Source organism: Acomys russatus, chromosome 16, assembly GCF_903995435.1.
Source record: "Acomys russatus chromosome 16, mAcoRus1.1, whole genome shotgun sequence".
Taxonomy (NCBI): Eukaryota; Metazoa; Chordata; class Mammalia; order Rodentia; family Muridae; genus Acomys; species Acomys russatus.
In genome coordinates, this window is record NC_067152.1 from 880,409 (window position 1) to 901,715 (window position 21,307).

General features: G+C 40.3%; 1 protein-coding gene across 1 annotated transcript; it reads right to left on the reverse strand.

The window, feature by feature from the left end:
* Positions 1-20,052: 20,052 nt before the first annotated feature.
* Positions 20,053-20,997, reverse strand: LOC127199795 (olfactory receptor 1468). Its single transcript, XM_051157785.1, has one exon. The coding sequence runs from the start codon at positions 20,995-20,997 to the stop codon at positions 20,053-20,055; it is 945 nt and encodes a 314-aa protein (XP_051013742.1).
* Positions 20,998-21,307: the final 310 nt, after the last annotated feature.

Here is a 21,307-nt window from a genome sequence, read left to right on the forward strand (position 1 = left end):
TCCCATAGAAATAGAAGCAGTCATCAAAAGTCTCCCAACCAAAAAAGCCCAGGGCCAGATAGTCTCAGCACAGAATTGTACCAGACCTTCAAAAAAGAGCTAATACTTATACTCTTCAAATTACTCCACAAAATAGAAATAAATGGAACACTTCCAAACTCATTCTATGAGGCCACAGTCACCTTGATGCCTAAACCTCACAAAGAACTAACAAAGAAAGAGACTTTCAGACCAATTTCTCTTATGAATATTGATGCTAAAATACTCAATAAAATACTCTCAAACCGAATCCAAGAAAACACCAAAGTTATCATTCACCATGACCAAGTAAGCTTCATCCCAGGCATGCAAGGATGGTTCAAATACTGAAATTCATCAATGTAATCCTCCATATAAACAAACTGAAAGAAAAAAAAACCCCACATGATCATCTCCTTAGATGCTGAAAATGCATTTGACAAAATCCAACAGCCATTCGTGTTTAAAGTCTTGGAGAGATCATGGATTCATGGCACATACCTAAACATAATAAAGGCTATATATAGCAAGCAATAGCCAACATCAAATTAAATAGATAGAAACTCAAGGAAATTCCACTAAAATCAGGGACTAGACAAGGATGCCCAGTCTCTCCATATCTCTTCAATATAGTACTTGAAGTTCTAGCTAGAGCAATAAGACAACAAAAGGAGATCAAGGGGATCCACATTGGAAAGGAAGAAGTTAAACTATCCCTATTGTGACCCCCTCCAAAAGTCTTACAGCTGATAAACAGCTTCATCAAAATAGTTGGATACACAATCAACTCAAGAAAGTCAGCATCCCTTCTGTATACAAATGACAATTGTGCTGAGAAAGAAATAAAGAAAACTACACCCATCACAATAGCCACAAGCAATATAAAGCATCTAGATTTAACACTAACCAAACAAGTGAAAGACTTGTATAAAAAACCTTCAAGTTTCTGAAGAAGAAAATTGAAAATGATATCAGAACATGGAACGATCTCCCATGTTCATGGGTAGGGAGAATTAACATAGTAAAAATTGCCATTTTACCAAAAGCAATTTATAGATTCAATACAATCCCTATCAAAATACCTACACAATTTTTAAAGACATTGAAAGATAAATTCTCAACTTCATATGGAAAAACAAAACAAAACAAAACAAAAACTCAAAATGGCTAAAACAATCCTGTATAATAAAATATCCTCTAGAGGAATCTCCATGCCTGATCTCAAGCTGTACTATAGAGCAACAGTAATTAAAATAGCATGGTACTGGCATAGCAATAGTCTGGTTGATCAATGGAATTGAATTAAAGACCCAGAAATAAATTAACACACCCAAGGACACTTGTTTTTTGACAAAGAAGCCAAATCTATTCAGTGGAAAAAGGATAGCATCTTCAACAAACAGTGCTGATCTAACAGGCTGTCTACATGTAGAAAAGTGCAAGTAGATCCATATTTATCACCACGCAGAAAACTCAAGTCCAAATGGATGAAAGACTTCAACATAAAACCAGAGACACTAAATCTGTTAGAAGATAAAGTAAAGAATATAAAGAGCCTGGAAGTCATTGGCACAGGAGACAATTTCCCGAACAGAACACCAATAGCCCAGGCTCTAAGGTCAACAATTAATAAATGGTACCTTATGAGGCTGAGAAGCTTCTGTAAGGCAGAAGACACTGTCAACAGACCAAAGTGACAGCCTACACTGGGAAAAGATCTTCACCGACCCTACATCTGACAAAGGGCTAATATCCAAAATATATGAAGAACTAAAAAAATCAAACACCACCAAACCAAATAACCCAATTAAGAAATGGGGCTCAGATCTAAACATAGAATTCTCAATGGAGGGAACACTTAAAGAAATGCTCAATGTCCTTAGTCATCAGAGAAATGCAAATCAAAATGACTCTGAGATTCCATCTTACACCCATCAGAATGGCTAAGATAACAAAACAAAACAAAACAAAAAACTCAAGTGACAGCACATGCTGGCAAGGATGTGGAGAAAGGGAACAGTCCTCCATTGCTGGTGGGAATACAAACTTGTAAAATCACTTTGGAAATCAATATGGCACTTTCTCAGAAAATTGGGAATAAAGCCACCTCAAGACCCAGCTATTCCATTCCTTGGAATATACCCGAAAGATGCTCTGCCACACAACAAAGACATTTGCTCAGTATAGCAGCCTTGTTAATAACAGCCAGAACCTGGAAACAACCTACATGTCCTCAGTCAAAGAATGTACAAGGAATTTATGGTACATTTACACTATGGAGTGCTACTTAGGAAATCTTGAAATTTGCAGGCAAGTGGTTGCAACTAGAAATGATTATGCTGAGTGAGTTAACCCAGAATCAGAAAGATACACATGGCATACATTCACTTATAATTGGAGACTAGCCAGCATGAATGTCCTCTGAGAGTCTCCACTCAGTGGGGGCTTGGGACAGATGCTAGGACTTGCTATTGGGACTCCATGTGAGAGAGGTATGGGAGAATGGGGAAATAGAAGGACCCAGAGGGTCCTAGAAACCTACAAGAAGACCATCAAGGCTGGTGGATCTGGACCCAGAGGGACCTGCACAAACTGTTGTACCAACCAAGGGCAATGCATGCAGTAAACCTAGACCCCCATTCAGATCTATCCAATGGACAGTGCATTCTCTACAGTTGTCTGGAGAGCAGGGACTGACTCTGACATGAGCTCTGGTGCCCCCTATTTGACCACTTCCCCTTGGTGGGGAGGCATGGTGTCATTCAGAGGAACTGGAAGCAGGCTACTGGGATGACCCTGATAGGCTGTGATCATTTGGTTGGGGAGGAGGTCCCCTTCTCTCACAGGCCTAGGGGAGGGTAAGAGGGTAAAAGAGGGAGGGAGGGGGCAATGGGAAGATATATAAGTGAGGGGATAGCAATTGGGGTGCAATCTGAATAAATTATTTAAATTAAAATAAAACCAAACAACTAATTTAAAAAAAAAAAAAAAAAAAAAAGAATTCCAGGCTATAGTGAACCCAGTGGTTGAATTTCACTATTCACCACTCTTAAATCTGTTAATATTCTCCATCTTAATGATTTCTTTTTTTATTAAAAATTTAAGGAATTTTGTGGTCTTGTAGGCTCTGCTATATGTTGACCCTCCAGCTGCTCTTGTACCAGTTGCTCAAGTGCCTGTAATTTTTCTTAGTCAAGGGCCATTAATCTACCCATACAGGTTTGTAAATAAACCATTTTAAAGATAGGGCTGTTGGTATTTCAGCAGTGGTCCCCCCTTTATAAATTTTGAAACTCAATTCTTGTGATGTCCTGTGTGTGGACAATTGGCACAGCCTGGGGTTGGTTTTGATGACATACATCAATGAGTTCCCCAGGAGCATATACCATTTCACCCTAATTTCATCATGGGCTAGCTCTAGATTGCAGAAATATATATATAATATAGCTTTTATTTTTGAGAGAGGGTTTCTCTGTGTAGCCTTGGCTATCCTGGAACTCATTCTGTAGAACTCACAATGATCCTACTGCCTCTGCCTCCCGAGTGCTGTGATTAAAGGCATATGCCACCAAGCCCCTCTTGGATTGCAGAAATATTAACCTGAGTACTCTACTGTTGTAAAAGACTCCTTCTCCATAAACGTATTCCTATGTCAGCCACATAATGTTTTAACTTACCTATTTGGCCTTCCAGTCCTACACATTTAATTCATTGCATACTTTGTTCTGAGATAACTTTTAATTCCTGGAAACTCTGTATATACCTTTTGAAATGGCCATTCTGAATCTCAAGATTTTTGTGAAATGATCATTACACTACCTTTTGTATCATTCAAACCTATTTCAAAACCATCTACTTGTAATTTTAATTTTGGCCTCTGATCAGTAACTACTGATTGCCAGAGCCCAAATTTTCCAATACTTCCAAATCTTCCTGTTTTTCTACTGAAACAGCTTTGTCTTTGACTGTTGGGATACAATAGTAGCTGAACCATACTATCACCTGCATTAACTTGCATCTCTCTTTTTGCATAGGCCATAATTTTAATTTCTCCTTTGAAATCTTCATCTATAAATTCTGGATACACAATGAATCCTTGGAAATTCAATCCATTTCTTTCCAATATCATTTTTTACTGTCCCTGAGGGCAAAGGGCCATAAACTCCAGAATCTATTTTATAACACTGAATTTTAAAAATTTATGTATTTATTTACTTTACATCCTGACCGTAGCCCCATCATCCCTAAACTCCCAGTCCTACCCTCCCTTCCTCTCCTTTCCCCATTCTTCAGAAGAAAGGAGACCCCTTCCCATCAACCCCAGCTCATCAAGGCATGTCAGGATTGAGTGTGTCCTCTTCCCCTGTGGCCTGGCAAGGCAGCCATGCCAGGGATAACAATGTACTCTATTCCCCAAATTTCAATGTGAAAAGGTGAACTCTGAGATTTTATACTGGAAAAAACCTGTTTCTAGCTATGGTATGGTTCAGCCCTAGCACATACCTGCTGGGAGAATCCTTTGTGATGTTTGGATTACCTCTCACTGAGAGAATGACTTCTTTTCAGCCTGCTTGAGAAACTAGGGGAGGGGACCTGTAACAAGAGACTTGCTATAACTTATATATGTACTGCACTCCCTCAGATTAAAGGGGGGCCTTGATCAGACATTTGTCTTGGCCTCACCTCCATGTGTGTCTGTCCTATCTCCATTCACACCCTCTCTTTTGAGTGGGACCCTGGTTTGATGTGTTCCGCGGGGTGGGACATAAATGGCCCCCGGAACACAGGTCAGGGACTTGAACACAAGAGAAAAGGTGATGAACCGTCACTTTAAGAGCACTTGGTTGGAAAGACGTTAAGGTAGTGACAGAAATAATCACAGGACAGAGTAAATCAAAGAAGTTATTTGGAGAAATGATGAAATATGGGGAGTCAGGATTGATACTAAAGCATTACTTAAGTTTCTAGATTTTGTTCATTAAGTATGTCCATGGTTTCTAGAGAAAGAAGTGGTTGATTTAAAGATGTGGGATAGAGTTGGTAAGAAATTATAAAAATACTATATTACTAAGGGACCTAGCTCTCTAGGTCTTCTAGGTGCCTGTCTTGTTTCTTTTTCGCTATGGGATTTAATTAGGATGATCCTTGACCTCCAACTTGATAGTGACATGATAAGAGATTTTATGTCTCAAGAGAAAAGTGATACATTTTCTTTTCAGGTTGTGGAGTTGTTTAATCCTCAGGGCAACAGATTTAGACAATATGCCACTATGGAAAGGAAACATATAAAAGAATTAAAGAATGATTGTGCTCAGTGTGGGCCCACAACTCCATTTATCATAGTTGATGGATGCATTTATGGAAATCAATCCTATCCCTGATGATTGGAATATTCTAAGTAAGGCTTGTTTAAATGGAGGTGATTACTTGTTATAGAAAGCAAAATTTTTAGATGCTGCAAAAAAGAACTGCTATGATAAATGCTTAAACAGGGAATCCTCAATGGAATTTTGACATGTTCACAGGAAAAGGGCCATTTGAAGGCAATGGCAATCAAATTAATTATCCTCCTGAAGCATATGCACAAATCACTATTGCTGCAAGAGGTGCTTGGAACAGATTGCCTGATAAAGGAGAAACTAATGCCAGCTTATCTAACACCAAACAAGCTCCAAATGAGCCCTTCCAAGAGTTTATGAACAGACTTCTTAAAGTGGCAGAAAAAACGTTTGGCAATCCTACAGTTGGAATTCCTTTTGTAAAACAACTGGCCTTTGAAAATGCCGATATTTATCGTCCTACTGTGACCAGGCCTTACAGGAATAAGACTGATAGAAACCTACAAGAAGAACATTATGATGGGCGGATCTGGGCCCAGGGGTCCTGCTCAAACTATGGCACCAGCCAAGGACAATAGTGCAGTAAACTTCGAACCCCTACCCAGATCTAGCCAATGGACAGGACATTCTCGACAGTTGAGTGGAGAGTGGGGTATGACTTTCACACGAACTCTGGTGCCCCATATTTGACCATGTCCCCTGGATGGAGAGGCCTGGTGGCACTCAGAGGAAGGATAGCAGGCTACCAAGGAGAGACTTGATACCCTATGAGCATATACAGGGGGAAGAGGTCCCCCTCAGTCACAGTCATAGAGGAAGGGAGTAAGGGGAAAGCGGGAGGGAGGAATGGGAGGATAGAAGGGATGAGATAACAATTGAGATGTAATATGAATAAATTAATAAAATATTAAAAAAGTTCTCTATGCTCTGGCAGAAGCTACTACTCTTAAATGTGTAAATTACCTACCACTGGGAGACTCAGAGGAATCCTGCAGACAGAGGGCTTATCAAGAGAATGCTTTCTTTATTGCCTGACCAGAGGGACAGGGCATGATGGAGTTTGTATAAGAGGCTGTGTGTAAAAAGACCTTTGACATCTGTAACAACAAGGTTAACTTAAATTCATAAGTTATAGTTAGAGCCGTTCTAAACAAGTGACAGAAGCCAACAGGTCTCTAAAGGTACTTTTAAACTAAGGCTTTCATGTAATTATTGTCCTGTATTTCAAACTAAACTTACAAAAGATCAGATTTAAAATAATGTTTCTTTAATAAGGTATTAAAGCTGCATATGCAGGCTATATAGCTTAAGATTATACTGTAATTATCTAAAGAGTTGGGTATAATGTTTGAAATTTAAGTTGAAATGCTTATTTAGAACATGTATGTGTGTGCATATGTGTTCGTAACACAGATATTTTTAAATAGCAACCACGTGGACAATATGATCTGTAACATGCTGTGTGACTCCATCATCTTGAGACGGCCACATAGTATACGGCAATAATTTTGGAGCCTCTTGGTCCTAATGAGCTCTCTGCTTGTTGTGAAGGTTAGTACAGATTAACAGACAGCTGTATTTGCAGACTTTGGAAATGGGTAATACTAAGAGATACTTTTAAGTTAACAAATATTAATTTTAGAGCTATCCAATTGTTTACACTGTTAAAATTTGGGCTTCGTCTTCTAAATTTGTGGTAATTATGTTCTACATTCATTCTCAAAGAGGTAAAAATCGCTGACTTAGGAATACGTTTGGCCTTATTTTCTGAACATGGCCATGTTTTGAAATTGCCTGCCAGGGCCTCTAACACCATGTGGCTGGCTCCATGTTCATTCAATGATAAAAAGTGTAGCGCCATAGCCTCTCCACCATCTTGGCTAAGGGCAGTCACAAGGCTGGCAGCCAATTTGGTGGTGTGAGACTCAAGCTTCTCTATTGAAGGCTGCCAACCGCATTCAGTTGCCTTGCTTAGCACCCAGGGCAACTCCTGTCTTTGAAGCTAGCTTTTACTGTTCAGTCTTAATAACAGAGTGTGGAAAAATCAACAAGATTGCCAGTCTAGCAACAAACTGTATCAATGATTAAAAGTTTTGCTTTGATATTAGTTTAGAAATATACTTAAAGTTGTTCTAATAACTGATGGAGTTTATGGTCAGCTATATCAATGGATCAGTTGCCTGATAGTTAAACAATTCCAAGAAAATGATGCCTCATTCCCTAGGTGGGATAGATGGTTTTTGGTTTTTTGAATCTTTATATATTGATATAAAATTAAGATTATATTCTATGGTGCCATATGGGAGTCAGGAAAGTTTCCAGCCCCTATATTTAGAAATTTTGATTCTGAAGTAAAGGAGCTCCAATTTAATGGTTGTCATTTTATTATTTACTGTTAAAAATAATTGAGAAGGGCAGATTGTCTGTTCTTTCATGAATGACTATATTCCTAAAATATCTTTGGCTGTACTTATGGTCATGAATGATTGTCAGGAAGGTTATACTTTGATTGTAGCATACTATGTATCAACTCTTTTAAGGTGTTGTATGTAATTTTTAAAAATGGTATGTGACTTCTCAGGGTCTTATTGTGCATCCTGGTGTTATAGATGGAGATTGTAAGGAGGAAATGAAAATCATGGCGTGTGTAAAGCAGAAGATGCAAATTAATGCAGGGATAGAACTGTTCAGCTGTTACTGTTTCCTTACATTAAGGTCAAAGCCGCTCTAGTAGAAAGAATGGGTGCATTTGGGAGCACAGGAAAATCTGTGGTTTCACAAACAATGGTACATATTCACTTACAAGTGGATATTAACCTAACATAGATGTCCTCAGAGAGACTCCACCCAGTGGGGGATTGGGACACTGGGAATCATTGCCAGACCCTGGGCAAAGAGCTGTGAGTTGTATGGAAAGGTTAAAAGATAGAAGAGAAGCACATGGCTGATGGAGATTTGGCCCAGATGAAGAATGTTAGCAAGTATTTGGGATTATGGATTGGAGATAGCTTGATAAAAAACATTAAAAGCAGATGACATGGGATTGGGACAGGGATCCCATACCTGCCCCACTATGGGAAGTAATTTAGGAGATTATCATCTGCCCTGCCCCAGGTTAACTAAGGCTATTTTTGAAATATAACAGGTATCCGTGTCTTGATGGATTGCTAGGTGGTTATAAATTACTTCTGTAATAATAATTATAGGCCTAATATTAAACATTCTTAAGCCATACTGGTACTTTAACTGCAACTGGTATGTAAAGTTAAGAGCTACGATCACAAACTGATTAGGATGGTTTTGTTAGGTACTAGTTCAGTTAATCACGGGTGTTTTATAAAATAATCAGCTAATATGTAGCTAGGAACAAGCAATTCAGATATACTAAAATTAGACAGATGCGGTCCTCTAGCACTTATCTGCACATTATAGATTGTTATAACATTCTGTTTTATGTTTATATGATATAGGTTAGAGCAGATAGCTAAAGACAGAGAAGACTGAGCACAGACATGCTGGTCCTCAAGCTTATCAGAGGTCTGTTGAATATGACATTAAGTATATTTAAACTAATTATGACAGAGAATCCTACATCCTAGCAGTAACTCCCATGGTCTCTGAGAAGATTTGGCATGCAGATGACTCAAGTCTGGATTGTGGTTCAGTCCACTGAATCGTGGATCAACCAGTAACTGTGGACAAACTGGACACCCCCAGAAAGCCATTGTCTCACGTTGCTGAATATGAGGTGAGGTCAATATACTCTGTGTTCTCACGTCACAGAAACAGCCTCTCATCTCCTGTGCCTCCATGCCTGACGGCCAGACTGTCTCTGCCCATGGTGCCATGTTATCACAAGAGACAACTGTCTAGGTACTAGGATATGCTAGTCATTTCTGTCATTTTGATAGGTATATAATATTGCCGAGGTTACAATTTATCCTTCTCAGGTCTCTGTTTACATTGATGGCTGAGCTAATGTTAGCTTGACAGCTAGAGGACAATTAGATCTACTGTAAGTACACTAGTCAATTCATTAGCTAGTTAAAACTCCTAGGTACTAGGTCTCTTCTCTTATTTAAAAAGGCAAACAGACAACAGTCTTGCCTTGCTCACAGGCTTCATGTTAAACAGTTTTTAAGTGTAACTCAACTGCCTGTCTCTCTTAGTAAGTAACTAGACAAATAAATATGATTTATATAAGGTCTGAAAATCTAAAAGTTTAAGTTAGATGAGTATAAAGTATTTAAGGGTTTGAGAAAGCATTTAAAAGTTGATACATGCAATGTAAGAATGTTAAAAAGTCTAAGAAACTGTTCCAAAAAGGTTCTTTAAGGTTGTCTATAAAAAATGTTTCAAGTTGATAAGAACAAATGTTTAAAAGTCTAAGAAAGTGTTTAATATTTGAGGGTCTAAGAAAGTGTTTAAATGTTGGTTAGTGCAAGTTATAAAAGTTAAAAGATCTTAAGAGAAGTTTTAAGGTACATAAGTACAAATTGCAGATTTAAAATGAGATCAATGGTTATAATAAGGTGGTAGAATACTGGCTGCTTATTAATTAATCCCAAGCTCAAGAGTTTAATATTCCTTTATTGTATTCTGAATATACACTTAAGGGTGCTTCTCATCATGCTAAAAATGAGTCTGTCCAATCTCTATATCAAATCTTCTGGACTGAGGAAAACTATGTTCATGCTTTTACTGGGTTTGAAAGGCATAAGCTACTCTAGCTGTCTTATGAATACAGTTTTAACTTCTGTCCCTAGTCTGTATTTGTGTCAGCAGATTTTCACCTTGCTAACAGAGTCCATCGAGAGCTGTTGAAATACGGACCTGCAGGAAGCTGATGTAAACCAGTCCCGCAGAGATGACTGCTCCCTGTCTCTTCAACTGGATCAGCTAAAAAGATGCTTTTGATAAGTGCCCCAGTGGCCTTTGACTAGCTTTTGAGCCTTTCCTGGCTCTGATAACAGCGCCCCTAATGTCAGCAGGAAGAACTTACAGGAGAAAAGAATGACTTTTTCCCCCATTTTATGAGCTCAAATGCTAAGTCAAGGGCACCTCTCTGGCACGAGGGACAAATGTCTACAGGAAAATAGACTCTTAGTTCTGTTTAAACCAGTCATGCTTTGTGCCCCGTTATCAAGCAAAGATTGGGTGCCATCCAGCCAATAGTCATGAAGGTGCAGTACTTGGCCCTACAACAGGCTGACTCAGAGAAATGTTTCAAGAAGACCCATGATCGGGCCTTCAATGAACCCGTTAGAGTGGGGAATGAGATACCAGAAGAACTAAAATTGGATTTCAGGGTAACTGGGGCAAAGGTTAAGAAATAGGCCTACAGGAGATATTCTGGTCAGCTGCAAAGAGCAGCCCCACTAGAGATAGTGACTGACCTGAAGGGTCCCATCGGAGATGAAAAGAGTTGATAAGAGTTTTATGGCCATATTCCTTCCTGCCCACCAGAGATAGCATTACCTAGCAACCCAACCATCCTCTCTGGGGAGAACAAAAGAAATTGTTAAGCCATGGTTGGTCTTGGCACCCTTTTCTGCTTGAAGGACATCGAGAGGATAAAAGGACCTCAGATCACGGCCTCAAGGTCACTTCTGAGACCTAGCATTTAAGGCTAACAATTTTCTAATTTGGCCTAAAAAATAGAGTTTATCCCAAACTCCTTAACTACAACTTGTTTATAAAAAAATAGAGTTTATCCCAAACTCCTTAACTACAACTTGTTTATAATTTTATTGTCTCTTTTTCTTAGTTGTTAAACAAAACACTGGTATTGTTTGCTTTTTAGAGACCAAAGTTTTTTTTTTATGGATAAATATTTACTTTTAAAAAATGTTTTTATTAATTTATTCTTGTTACATCTCAATGGTTATCCCATCCCTTGTATCCTCCTATTCTTCCCTCCCTCCCATTTTCCCCTTATTCCCCTCCCCATGACTGTTCCTGAGGGGGATTACCTCCCCCCCGTATATGCTCATAGGGTATCAAGTCTCTTCTTGGCAACCTGCTGTCCTTCCTCTGAGTGCCACCAGGTCTCCCCCTCCAGGGGACATGGTCAAATGGGAGGCACCAGAGTACGTGAGAAAGACATATCCCACTCTCCACTCAACTGTGGAGACTGTTCTGACCATTGGCTAGATCTGGGTAGGGGTTTAAACTTTACCGCCTGTATTGTCCTTGGCTGGTGCCTTAGTTTGAGCGGGACCCCTGGGCCCAAATCTGCCTATCATAATGTTCTACTTGTAGGTTTCTAGGACCCTCTGGATCCTTCTACTTTGCTATTCTCCCATACTTCTCTCATCTAGAGTCCCAATAGGATATCCTCCCCTCTGTCCCAGTTTCCTGGTAAGTGAAGGCTTTCGTGGGACATGCCCCTTGGGCTAGTATGCAGATATAAGTGAGTATATACCATTTGAGTCTTTCTGCTTCTGGGTTAACTCACTCATTATGATCATTTCTAGCTCAATCCATTTATCCACAAATTTCTGGAATTCCTTGTTTTTAATAGCTGAGTAGTATTCCATAGTGTATATGTACCACAGTTTCTTTATCCATTCTTCTACTGATGGACACTTAGGCTGTTTCCATGTTCTGGCTATTATGAATAAGGCTGCTATGAGCATGTTTGAGCAAATTTTCTTGTTGTGTGCTGGAGCATCTTCTGGGTATATTCCAAGGAGTGGAATAGCTGGGTCTTGAGGAAGCCCTAGTCTCAGTTTTCTGAGATAGCACCAGATAGATTTCCAAAGTGGCTGTACTAGTTTGCATTTTCACCAGCAATGAAGGAGTGTTCTTCTCTCCACACATCCTCACCGGCATGTGGTGTCGCTTGAGTTTTTTATCTTAGCCATTCTGATGGGTGTAAGATGGAATCTCAGAGTTGTTTTGACTTGCATTTCCCTGATGACTAAGGAGGTTGAGCATTTCTTTAAGTGTTTCTCAGCCATTTGATATTCCTCTGTTGAGAATTCTCTGTTTAGTTCCAAGCCCCATTTCTCAATTGGGTTATTTGGTTTGGTGGTGTTTAATTTCTTGAGTTCTTTATATATTTTGGATATTAGACCTTTGTCAGATGTAGGGTTGGTGCAGATTTTTTCCCAGTCTGTAGGCTGTTGTTTTGTTCTCTTGACAGTGTCTCCAGGCTTACAGAAGCTTCTCAGCCTCAGGAGGCTGCTATGTCATGTCAAGATTCCCCTGGACTTATGTTGCTGCTTGTGAACATTTTGCAGCTAGACTTACTTGAACTTACATTTGAACATCCATCCTTGTGGACTCAACAGCACTCTTCTATCTGGATCTCCCTTGGCAGATTTGGCAGGGCTTGAATCTAGCCTGGCACAACTAATGCCTGCCTTGGCATTCAAAGCCGATTTGAGCACAGGTGCTTGAATTGAGCTCAAAAGGCAAGCACCTTCACCCTGTGTGATATGAAGGCAAGCCTGAGACGGGTAAGGTTAACCTAAGACAGGACATGAAGGATGGGGTTCATGTACAAATAACGGGTAAGATAAGTATTCAACTTATTCAACCTAAGACAGGCTCTTCATAAATTTATTTTTTGAAGGGGCAGATGTCGGGCGCCATATTTCTGCACTGTGACTCAGTGAGTGTAAAGGCAACCTTCTGCTAACCTTTGAGTCACCAGAACCTGCTGGAAGAATCCTTTGTGATGTTTGGATTACCTCCCACTGAGAGAATGACTTCTTTTCAGCCTGCTTGAGAAACTAGGGGAGGGGACCTGTAACAAGAGACTTGCTGTAACTTGTATATGTACTGCACTTTCTCAGTTTAAAGGGGGGCCTTGATTGGACACTTGTCTTGGCCTCACCTCTGTCTCTGTCCTATCTCTCTCCATTCACATCCTCTTCTTCAGGTGGAACCCTGGTTTGATGTGTTCCAGAGGACAGGACAGCTTAGCAACAGATAAAAACAGAACCCGAGACTCACAGCCAAACATTGGTTGGAGCATGGGGGTGGGAGAGAGAATAACCTGGATGGAACAGGAGCGTGCCACAGAAGACCAACTGTCCCAATTAACTGGAGTCCAGAGGGGCTTGCGGAGACCAATGAATCAATCAAGGACTAGACCTAGATCTTCCACACATATATACCCAGTGGTCAGCTTAGCTTCCATGTGGGTACCTTATCTTGGAGATAAGGGGATGAGGGAGGGGTAGAGAGGAGGGACTGGGAGGAGAGGAGGGGTTGGGAGGAGGGGCTACTACAATTGAGATGTAAAGTGAATAACTAAATAAAATTATTCATTATTTTAATTTGTTCACTTTGCATCCTGATTGTAGTCCTCTGTCTCATTGTCTTCCAGGCCCACCCTGCCTCCGTCATCCCCCCTCGCCCCTTCCCCTAGTCCTCAGAAAGGAGGAGCCCTCCTCTTCTATCATTTGAACTCAGCCTGTCAAGTCTCATCTGGACTGCCTGTATCCTCTTCCTCTGTGGCCTGGCAAGATCACCTCACCAGGGGGAAGTGATAAACTAGTGGGCACCAGAGTGCATGTCAGAAGTAGCCCTTACTCCACATATTGTGGGACCCACAAGGAGACTGTGCTGCCTCTCTACTAGATCTGAGCTGATGGTCTAGGTCCTCACCACGCATGGTCCTTGGTTGGTCTAGGTCCTCACCACGCATGGTCCTTGGTTGGTCTAGGTCCTCACCACGCATGGTCCTTGGTTGGTCTAGGTCCTCACCACGCATGGCCCTTGGTTGGTCTAGGTCCTCACCACGCATGGTCCTTGGTTGGTCTAGGTCCTCACCACGCATGGTCCTTGGTTGGTCTAGGTCCCCACCACGCATGGTCCTTGGTTGGTCTAGGTCCCCACCACGCATGGTCCTTGGTTGGTCTAGGTCCTCACCACGCATGGTCCTTGGTTGGTCTAGGTCCTCACCACGCATGCTCCTTGGTTGGTCTAGGTCCTCACCACGCATGCTCCTTGGTTGGTCAAGGTCCTCACCACGCATGGTCCTTGGTTGGTCTAGGTCCTCACCACACATGCTCCTTGGTTGGTCTAGGTCCTCACCACGCATGGTCCTTGGTTGGTGCGTCAATCTTTGGAGCACCCTTTCCCCGACCTCAATTAGTTGGCTCCATTGGTCTCTTTGTAGAGGTCCTGTCTCCTCCAGGACCTTTTTATCGCTCAAATCTTCCATAACACTCTCTGTACTACACCTTGAAGTTTGGCTGTGGGTCTCAGCATCTGCTTAGATCCCCTGCTGGGTGGAGTCTTTCAGAGCATCTCTATGGTAGGCTCTGTCCTGTTCCTTCTCTTCAACTGCTTCCAGTGACTATTCTATTTGCCCTTTTGAATGAGAATTAAACATCCTCCCTAGGGTCCTCCTTGTTATTTAGACTCTTTAGGTCTGTGTATTGTACTGTGGTTATTCTGTATTATTTGTTTAATATCTGCTTATACACGAATATATACCATGCATGTTTTTCTGGGTCTGGATTTCCTCAGTTAGTATGATCTCTTCTAGTTCCATCCATTTGCCTGAAAATTTCAAGATTTCCTTGTTTCTAATAGCCGAGTAGTATTCCATTGTGTAGATGCACCACAGTTTAAAAAAAAAAAAAAAAATCCATTCTTCAAACTGGGAATAGGGCTTCCTCAAGACCCAGCTATTGCACTCCTTGGAATATACCCAGAAGATGCTCCAGCACACAACAAGAAAATTTGCTCAACCATGTTCATAGCAGCCTTATTCATAATAGCCAGATCATGGAAACAGCCCAAGTGTCCCTCAGTAGAAGAATGGATAAAGAAACTGTGGTACATTTACACTATGGAATACTATTCAGCTATTAAAAACAAGGAATTCCCAAAATTTGTGGATAAATGGATTGAGCTAGAAATGATCATAATGAGTGAGCTAACCCAGAAGCAGAGAGACTCAAATGGTATATACTCATTTATAACTGGACACTAGCCCAAGGGGCAGGTCCCATGAAAGTCTTCACTTACCAGGAAAGTGGGACAGAGGGGAGGACATCCTATTGAGACTCTAGGTGAGAAAAATATAGGGGATAGGGAAATAGATGGATTCAGAGGGTTCTAGAAACCTACAAGAGGAACATTATGATGGGTGTATCTGAGCCCAGGGGTTCTGCTTGATCTAAGGCACCAACCAAGGACAACATGTGCAGTCATCATAAAACCCATACCTAGATCTAGCCAAGGGACAGAACATTCTCTATAGTTAAGTGGAGACTGAGGACTGACTTTCACACAATCTCTGGTGCCCCATATTTGCCCATGTCCCCTTGTTGGGGAGGCCCAATGGCACTCAGAGGAAGGATAGCAGATTACCAAGAAGAGACTTGATACCCTAGCACCATATTCATGGGGAGGAGGTCCCCCTTGGTCACAGTCATAGGGAAGGGGTATTGGGGTGAAAGTGGGAGGGAGGGAGGAATGGGAGGATGCATGGTATGGGATAGAAAATGAGATGTAATATGAATTATTTTATTTTTCAATAAAAATGTGTTAAAAAAATAAAATCCATTCTTCGGTTGAGGGACACCTAGGTTGCTTCCAGATTCTAGCTATTACAAACAAATTAAGCTGCTATAAACACAGTTGAGCAAATGTCCTTGTGTGGTGGAGCATCTTTCAGGTATATGCCTAGAAGTAGTAAAGCTGGGTTTTGAGGTAGAACTATTTCTGAATTTCTGAGAAAGTCCCAGATAGATTTCCAAAGTTGTACAAGTTTGCATTCCCACCAGCAATGGAGGAGTGTTCTCCTTTCTCCACATCCTCACTAGCATGTGCTGTCACTTAAGTTTTTGATATTAACCATTCTGATAAGTATAAGATGGAGTCTCAGAGTAATTTTGTTTCACACTTCCTTGATGTTGAACATTTCTTTAAGTGTCCCTTGGGCATTTGATATTCCTTTGTTGAGAATTCTCTGTTTCGTTCTGTACCCCATTTTTAATTGAATTATTTGGCTCAGTGGTGTCTAATTTCTTGAATTATTTATATATTTTGGATATTAGCCCTCTGTCAGATGTAAAGCTGGTGACTATCTTTTCCCAGGCTGTAGGTTTGTTCCGTTGACAGTATCCTTTTCCTTACAGAGGCCTTTCAGTTTCATGAGGTCCAATTTATTAATTGTTGATCTTAGAGCCACCAAGCTGTTGGTGTTCTGTTCAGGAAGTTGGCTCCTGTGCCAATGAGCTTAAGGCTCTTCCCCACTTTTCTTCTTTCATTAAACATTATTTTAATAAAAATAAAAAAGCAAAAAGAAAGTTATCATTGTTGTTCATATCAATTGCTGTGTGTAAATTGAAACAATGACAATAAATAGTCCAAGATATAATAAGAGAAAACTGTATTTCAGTGAAGCCAAGAAGAAAATAATTATTGTGTTATATAAACATTGAAGTGAAAGCAAATATCAAAATTTTGCAATTATAGATCTTCAAATTTGGAGAACTAATCTTACAAGTGGGAAGATGTACATATGAGAGTTGATGAAAGAGACATTACAGGAGCCTGATATTTTCCACAGGTATATTAGAAAATAACATTTACACTTAAACACTTTTTAAAAACAATAACTTGGTGCAATACAGCCAACTAATGAGGTAACCAAAAATAAGACTCCAAATACTAGAAAGTCATGTTATAAGAATTGTGGAAACACTTATTTTTGATGTAAGAAACGTCAATATAAAATGTTATCCTGACAACTGAAAATAAATAATAAATGCAAGCATGATGCTTTATCAAGAAACCCAAAGTTCATTTTAAGGAATACAGCGAAAACTCCCAATATGTATTATAAGAAAGGAGACAAATGGTGGCCTCATAGAAGTAGATTAGCAAGATGTAATAGTTGCCAGACGTCAGAAAGGATGTAGGGAAGGGAGGATGAGCTGGGATGATAAATAATAGGTCCAGGTGTGCAGCTGGGTAAGAGAAGGCCTTTCAAGTGCTGTATAGTACAGTTGGAGGACTACTGTTGGCATAAATTCATTGTTTATTTAAAAATAACTGCGAGAGAGGAATTTGAATGTTACTTATACAAAGATACTAAACACCTAAGGTAAAGGGTACATCAGCTAGGCTGACTTGATCATCACACAGTATATGCTTGTACTGAAATCTCATACTCTGCCTCAACACTGTGAATTTATTCTGTGGCTATTTAAGAGAGATTCCTTTAGAGTAAGGAAAGGTTATGAGACAAAACTGATATGCTACTACATTTAGAAAAGTGTGAATGGTGGGAGTATTTGATGTAGAAGACACAGGTCAATTGAATAATAAGTCTCAGAAAGACTTGTACAATGAAAATGATAAGTAAGACACTGAAAAAGAGAAATTGAGGATAGCAGAAGATGGAGAGATCATCTTTTGGAATGCTTATGGATTGGTAGGATTAATATGAGCATGGCCATCTCATGAAAAGCAACTTATAGATTCAATGAAACACTAATTCTAATTATCCAAAGAATGCATTATTTGTGCACTTGGGCATAGCAGTTGCATAATTATAATGCAATTATCTACAGAAACTGAAAAAAATTCACATAGAAACACAAATTCAAGATGATCCAAAAGAGTCAAAGAATGACTGAAAATATTACCATCCTGAATTTCAAGTTATGCTACAAAGCTATAGTTGTAAAAACAGCTTAGCATTTACATACAAACACACATTGATTAATGAAATAGAATTGAGGAATGCACTGTACAGACATCTGATTTTTTTAAAATGAAGAGGCAAATAAGAAATATCGGAGAAGACAGCATCTTCAGCTAATGCTGCTGGTCACACTGGACAACTACATGTAGAAGACTGGAACAAGATCCTTACCTCTCAATCTGCAAAAACTCTATTCAAAATAGATCAAGGACCTAAATGTAAGAACAAAATACGAAACAGGCAAGTATTATCGTTAAAAACATAATGTGCATTAGCTGATAGCTTACTTTCATGGTCCTAGGAAAATAAAACCTACAATCTCTGACTATTGATTTCATGCAAAGGCATGGAACTGTAAATGACATCATTACACAAAAAATGTCAGAAACATTCACTGATCTACTTTGAAGAGGAGGTGGGGAGATTGGAAGAGCTATAGGATGTGCATGAATCCCAGGAAACAGCATCTTCCAGACACAACAGGACTGACATCCATATGAACTCACAGAGATTGTGACACCCCCACAGGTTCAAACCCGGAAAAATCCCAGTGCTGAGAAGGGGCAGTGGACACAAAGTCCCATCCGTAACCAAGAAGCTACTTGCAACTGATCCCTGCTGGGAAAGGGAAAACAGTTTCCTTTAGTGGAGTGTCCCTGGGAATTTCAAACACAGCTGGCAACCAAGCCCCATGCCCAGGCCTAGTTTAAAACACAAACAAACCCCATATTTTTTATTTTGTTTCGTGTTGTTGTGTGCTTGTGCTTTTGGCTTTGTTTTGGTATTTTTTTTCAACCTTTTTTTCTTTTTATTAATTTATTCTTGTTACATCTCAATGTTTATCCCATCCCTTGTATCCTCCCATTCCTCCCCCCCCCCCATTTTCCCCTTATTCCCCTCCCCTATGACTGTGACTGAGGGGGATTACCTCCCCCTGTATATTCTCATAGGGTATCAAGTCTCTTCTTGGCTACCTGCTGTCCTTCCTCTGAGTGCCACCAGGTCTCCCCCTCCAGGGGGCATGGTCAAATGTGAGGCATGTTTTGGTATTTTTTATTTTGTTGATTTTCTTAGTTTTTTTTCTTGTTCGTTTTGAATTTGGCTTTTTTTGTGCTGTTTCTCTCTCCCTCTCTCTCTCTCTCTCTCTCTCTCTCTCTCTCTCTCTCTCTCTCTGAGGGTGGGGGACATGAATTTGTGTGGTGGGGTTGTTAGCAAGGTGAGTTGGATCTGAGAGAAATTAGGAGAGGAAATATAATATGATGTATAAAAATCACAAAATTTTGATTATGATCAAAAGATGTAAAAAAAACTGAAATATGTATTAAAACAAAAAGGGTATGGAGTAATTAAACACGATGAATAAGGGGCTGTAGAAATGGCTCAGAGGTAAGAACACTATTTGCTTTTCTAGATAACCCAGGTTCTTTTTCCAGCACTCACATGATGGCTCACAACAATTTGTAACTACAGTGCCAGGAGATCAGATTCTGTCTTCTGTCCTCCACTGGCACTGCACACAGAATGCACAGATATATATGCAAGCAAAACAGCTATACACACAAACTAAAAGTAAAGATTAAAAAATAAAACTGAATAAAATCTAAGATTTGTTCAGGAAAAGCACACAGAAGGCATTAGGAGATGGAAAGCTGAGATACTGGGATGTTAACATTGACTTAGGATTTTGGGGGGACAATTTGAGCCACAGTTAAAGCAGAACTCAGGATAAACTGATAAAATTCTGGGGAGACTTAAGCTGTAAGAACTAGGGTCACTAAAACAGCAGCTCTAATATATACTTTTCCAGAATCACCCAAGAAAGGCAAAATAGAAGAACAGTCAGGTTCACACACATAATCGATGCCTTCAGCTGTGTACTGAGACTTCTCTTTACATGCTGGACAGTTACTGTTTTATGCTTTTAATAGAATCTTGATGGTAATGAGAAAATCTGAAATGATATCACCACATTGGTATAGTCTGTTTAATGAACGAAAAATTACCAAGTGCCAGCTATCACATACAGAAGGGAATTTTCCTCTTACAAAGGACTCTTGTGAGGGCTTCTTTCATCTCCCTGTTCCTCAGGCTGTAGATGAAAGGGTTCAGCATGGGAGTCACCACCGTGTACATCATGGCCATGACAGTTTCCTTCACAGTAGAGTTATTAGCTGATGGACACAAGTACAGACCAATAATTGTCCCATAGAACAGGGACACCACAGACAGGTGGGAGCCACAGGTGGAGAAGACCTTTTGGATGCCTCGAGCAGAAGGGACCTTGAGGATGGAGGAGACGATTCGTGCATAGGACACAATGATGAGCACAAAGGGGATGACAATGACAAGACCTCCCATGATAAATATCACCAACTCGTTAACGTGTGTGTCAGAACAGGCCAGCTTCAGCAAAGGAGATATGTCACAGAAAAAATGCCGAATCACATTGTCCTCACAAAAGGATAATCTGGCCAGGAGCAGAGTGTGCAGCATGGCATGGAATGTGGTCAGCACCCAGGACAGCACCACCAAACTCACACAGAGCTTGGGGCTCATGATGCTGGTGTAATGCAGGGGGAAACAGATGGCCACATAGCGGTCATAGGCCATGACCACGAGGAGGAAGCTCTCAAGGTCTGCAAAATACAGGTAAAAGTACAGTTGTGCCAGGCAGCCTGCATAGGGGATGGATGTGTCCTGGCTCTGCATGTTCTGCAGCAACTTGGGCATTGTGACAGAGGAAAAGCAGAGGTCAGAGAAGGACAAGTTGCTGAGAAAGAAGTACATGGGCACGTGGAGATGGGAGTCCAGGTGAATGAGGATGATGATGATGAGGTTCCCCAGGACGGTGGTGAGGTACATGGCCAGGAACAGGACATAGAACAGGAGCTGGTGCTCTGGGGGGATGGGCAGGCCCAGGAGGAGGAACTGGGAGATTGCAGTTTGGTTCCCTTCTGTCATGTTCTTTCTCCTGCACCTTTCAGAGAAAAATAACATAGATCCTTAGAAATACAAATAAAAATGAACAATTTCTATGATCTTTGTCTATTATTCCTTTTAAAGCAATTAATCTCATAACAGTAATGATAAACCTATAATCTCTGTAATCACTGATGACAGTTTAAAAACCTTCTTATATGTTTTAGTACATTACTGTTTCATAAACACATTTAGCTATTTGCTTCTGAGACACAACATATGTTACCTTTTGTCTTACCTGTCTGAATACCCTAGGCAGCTGCAATATGCTCCTTTCTCTTAGTGTCTCTTG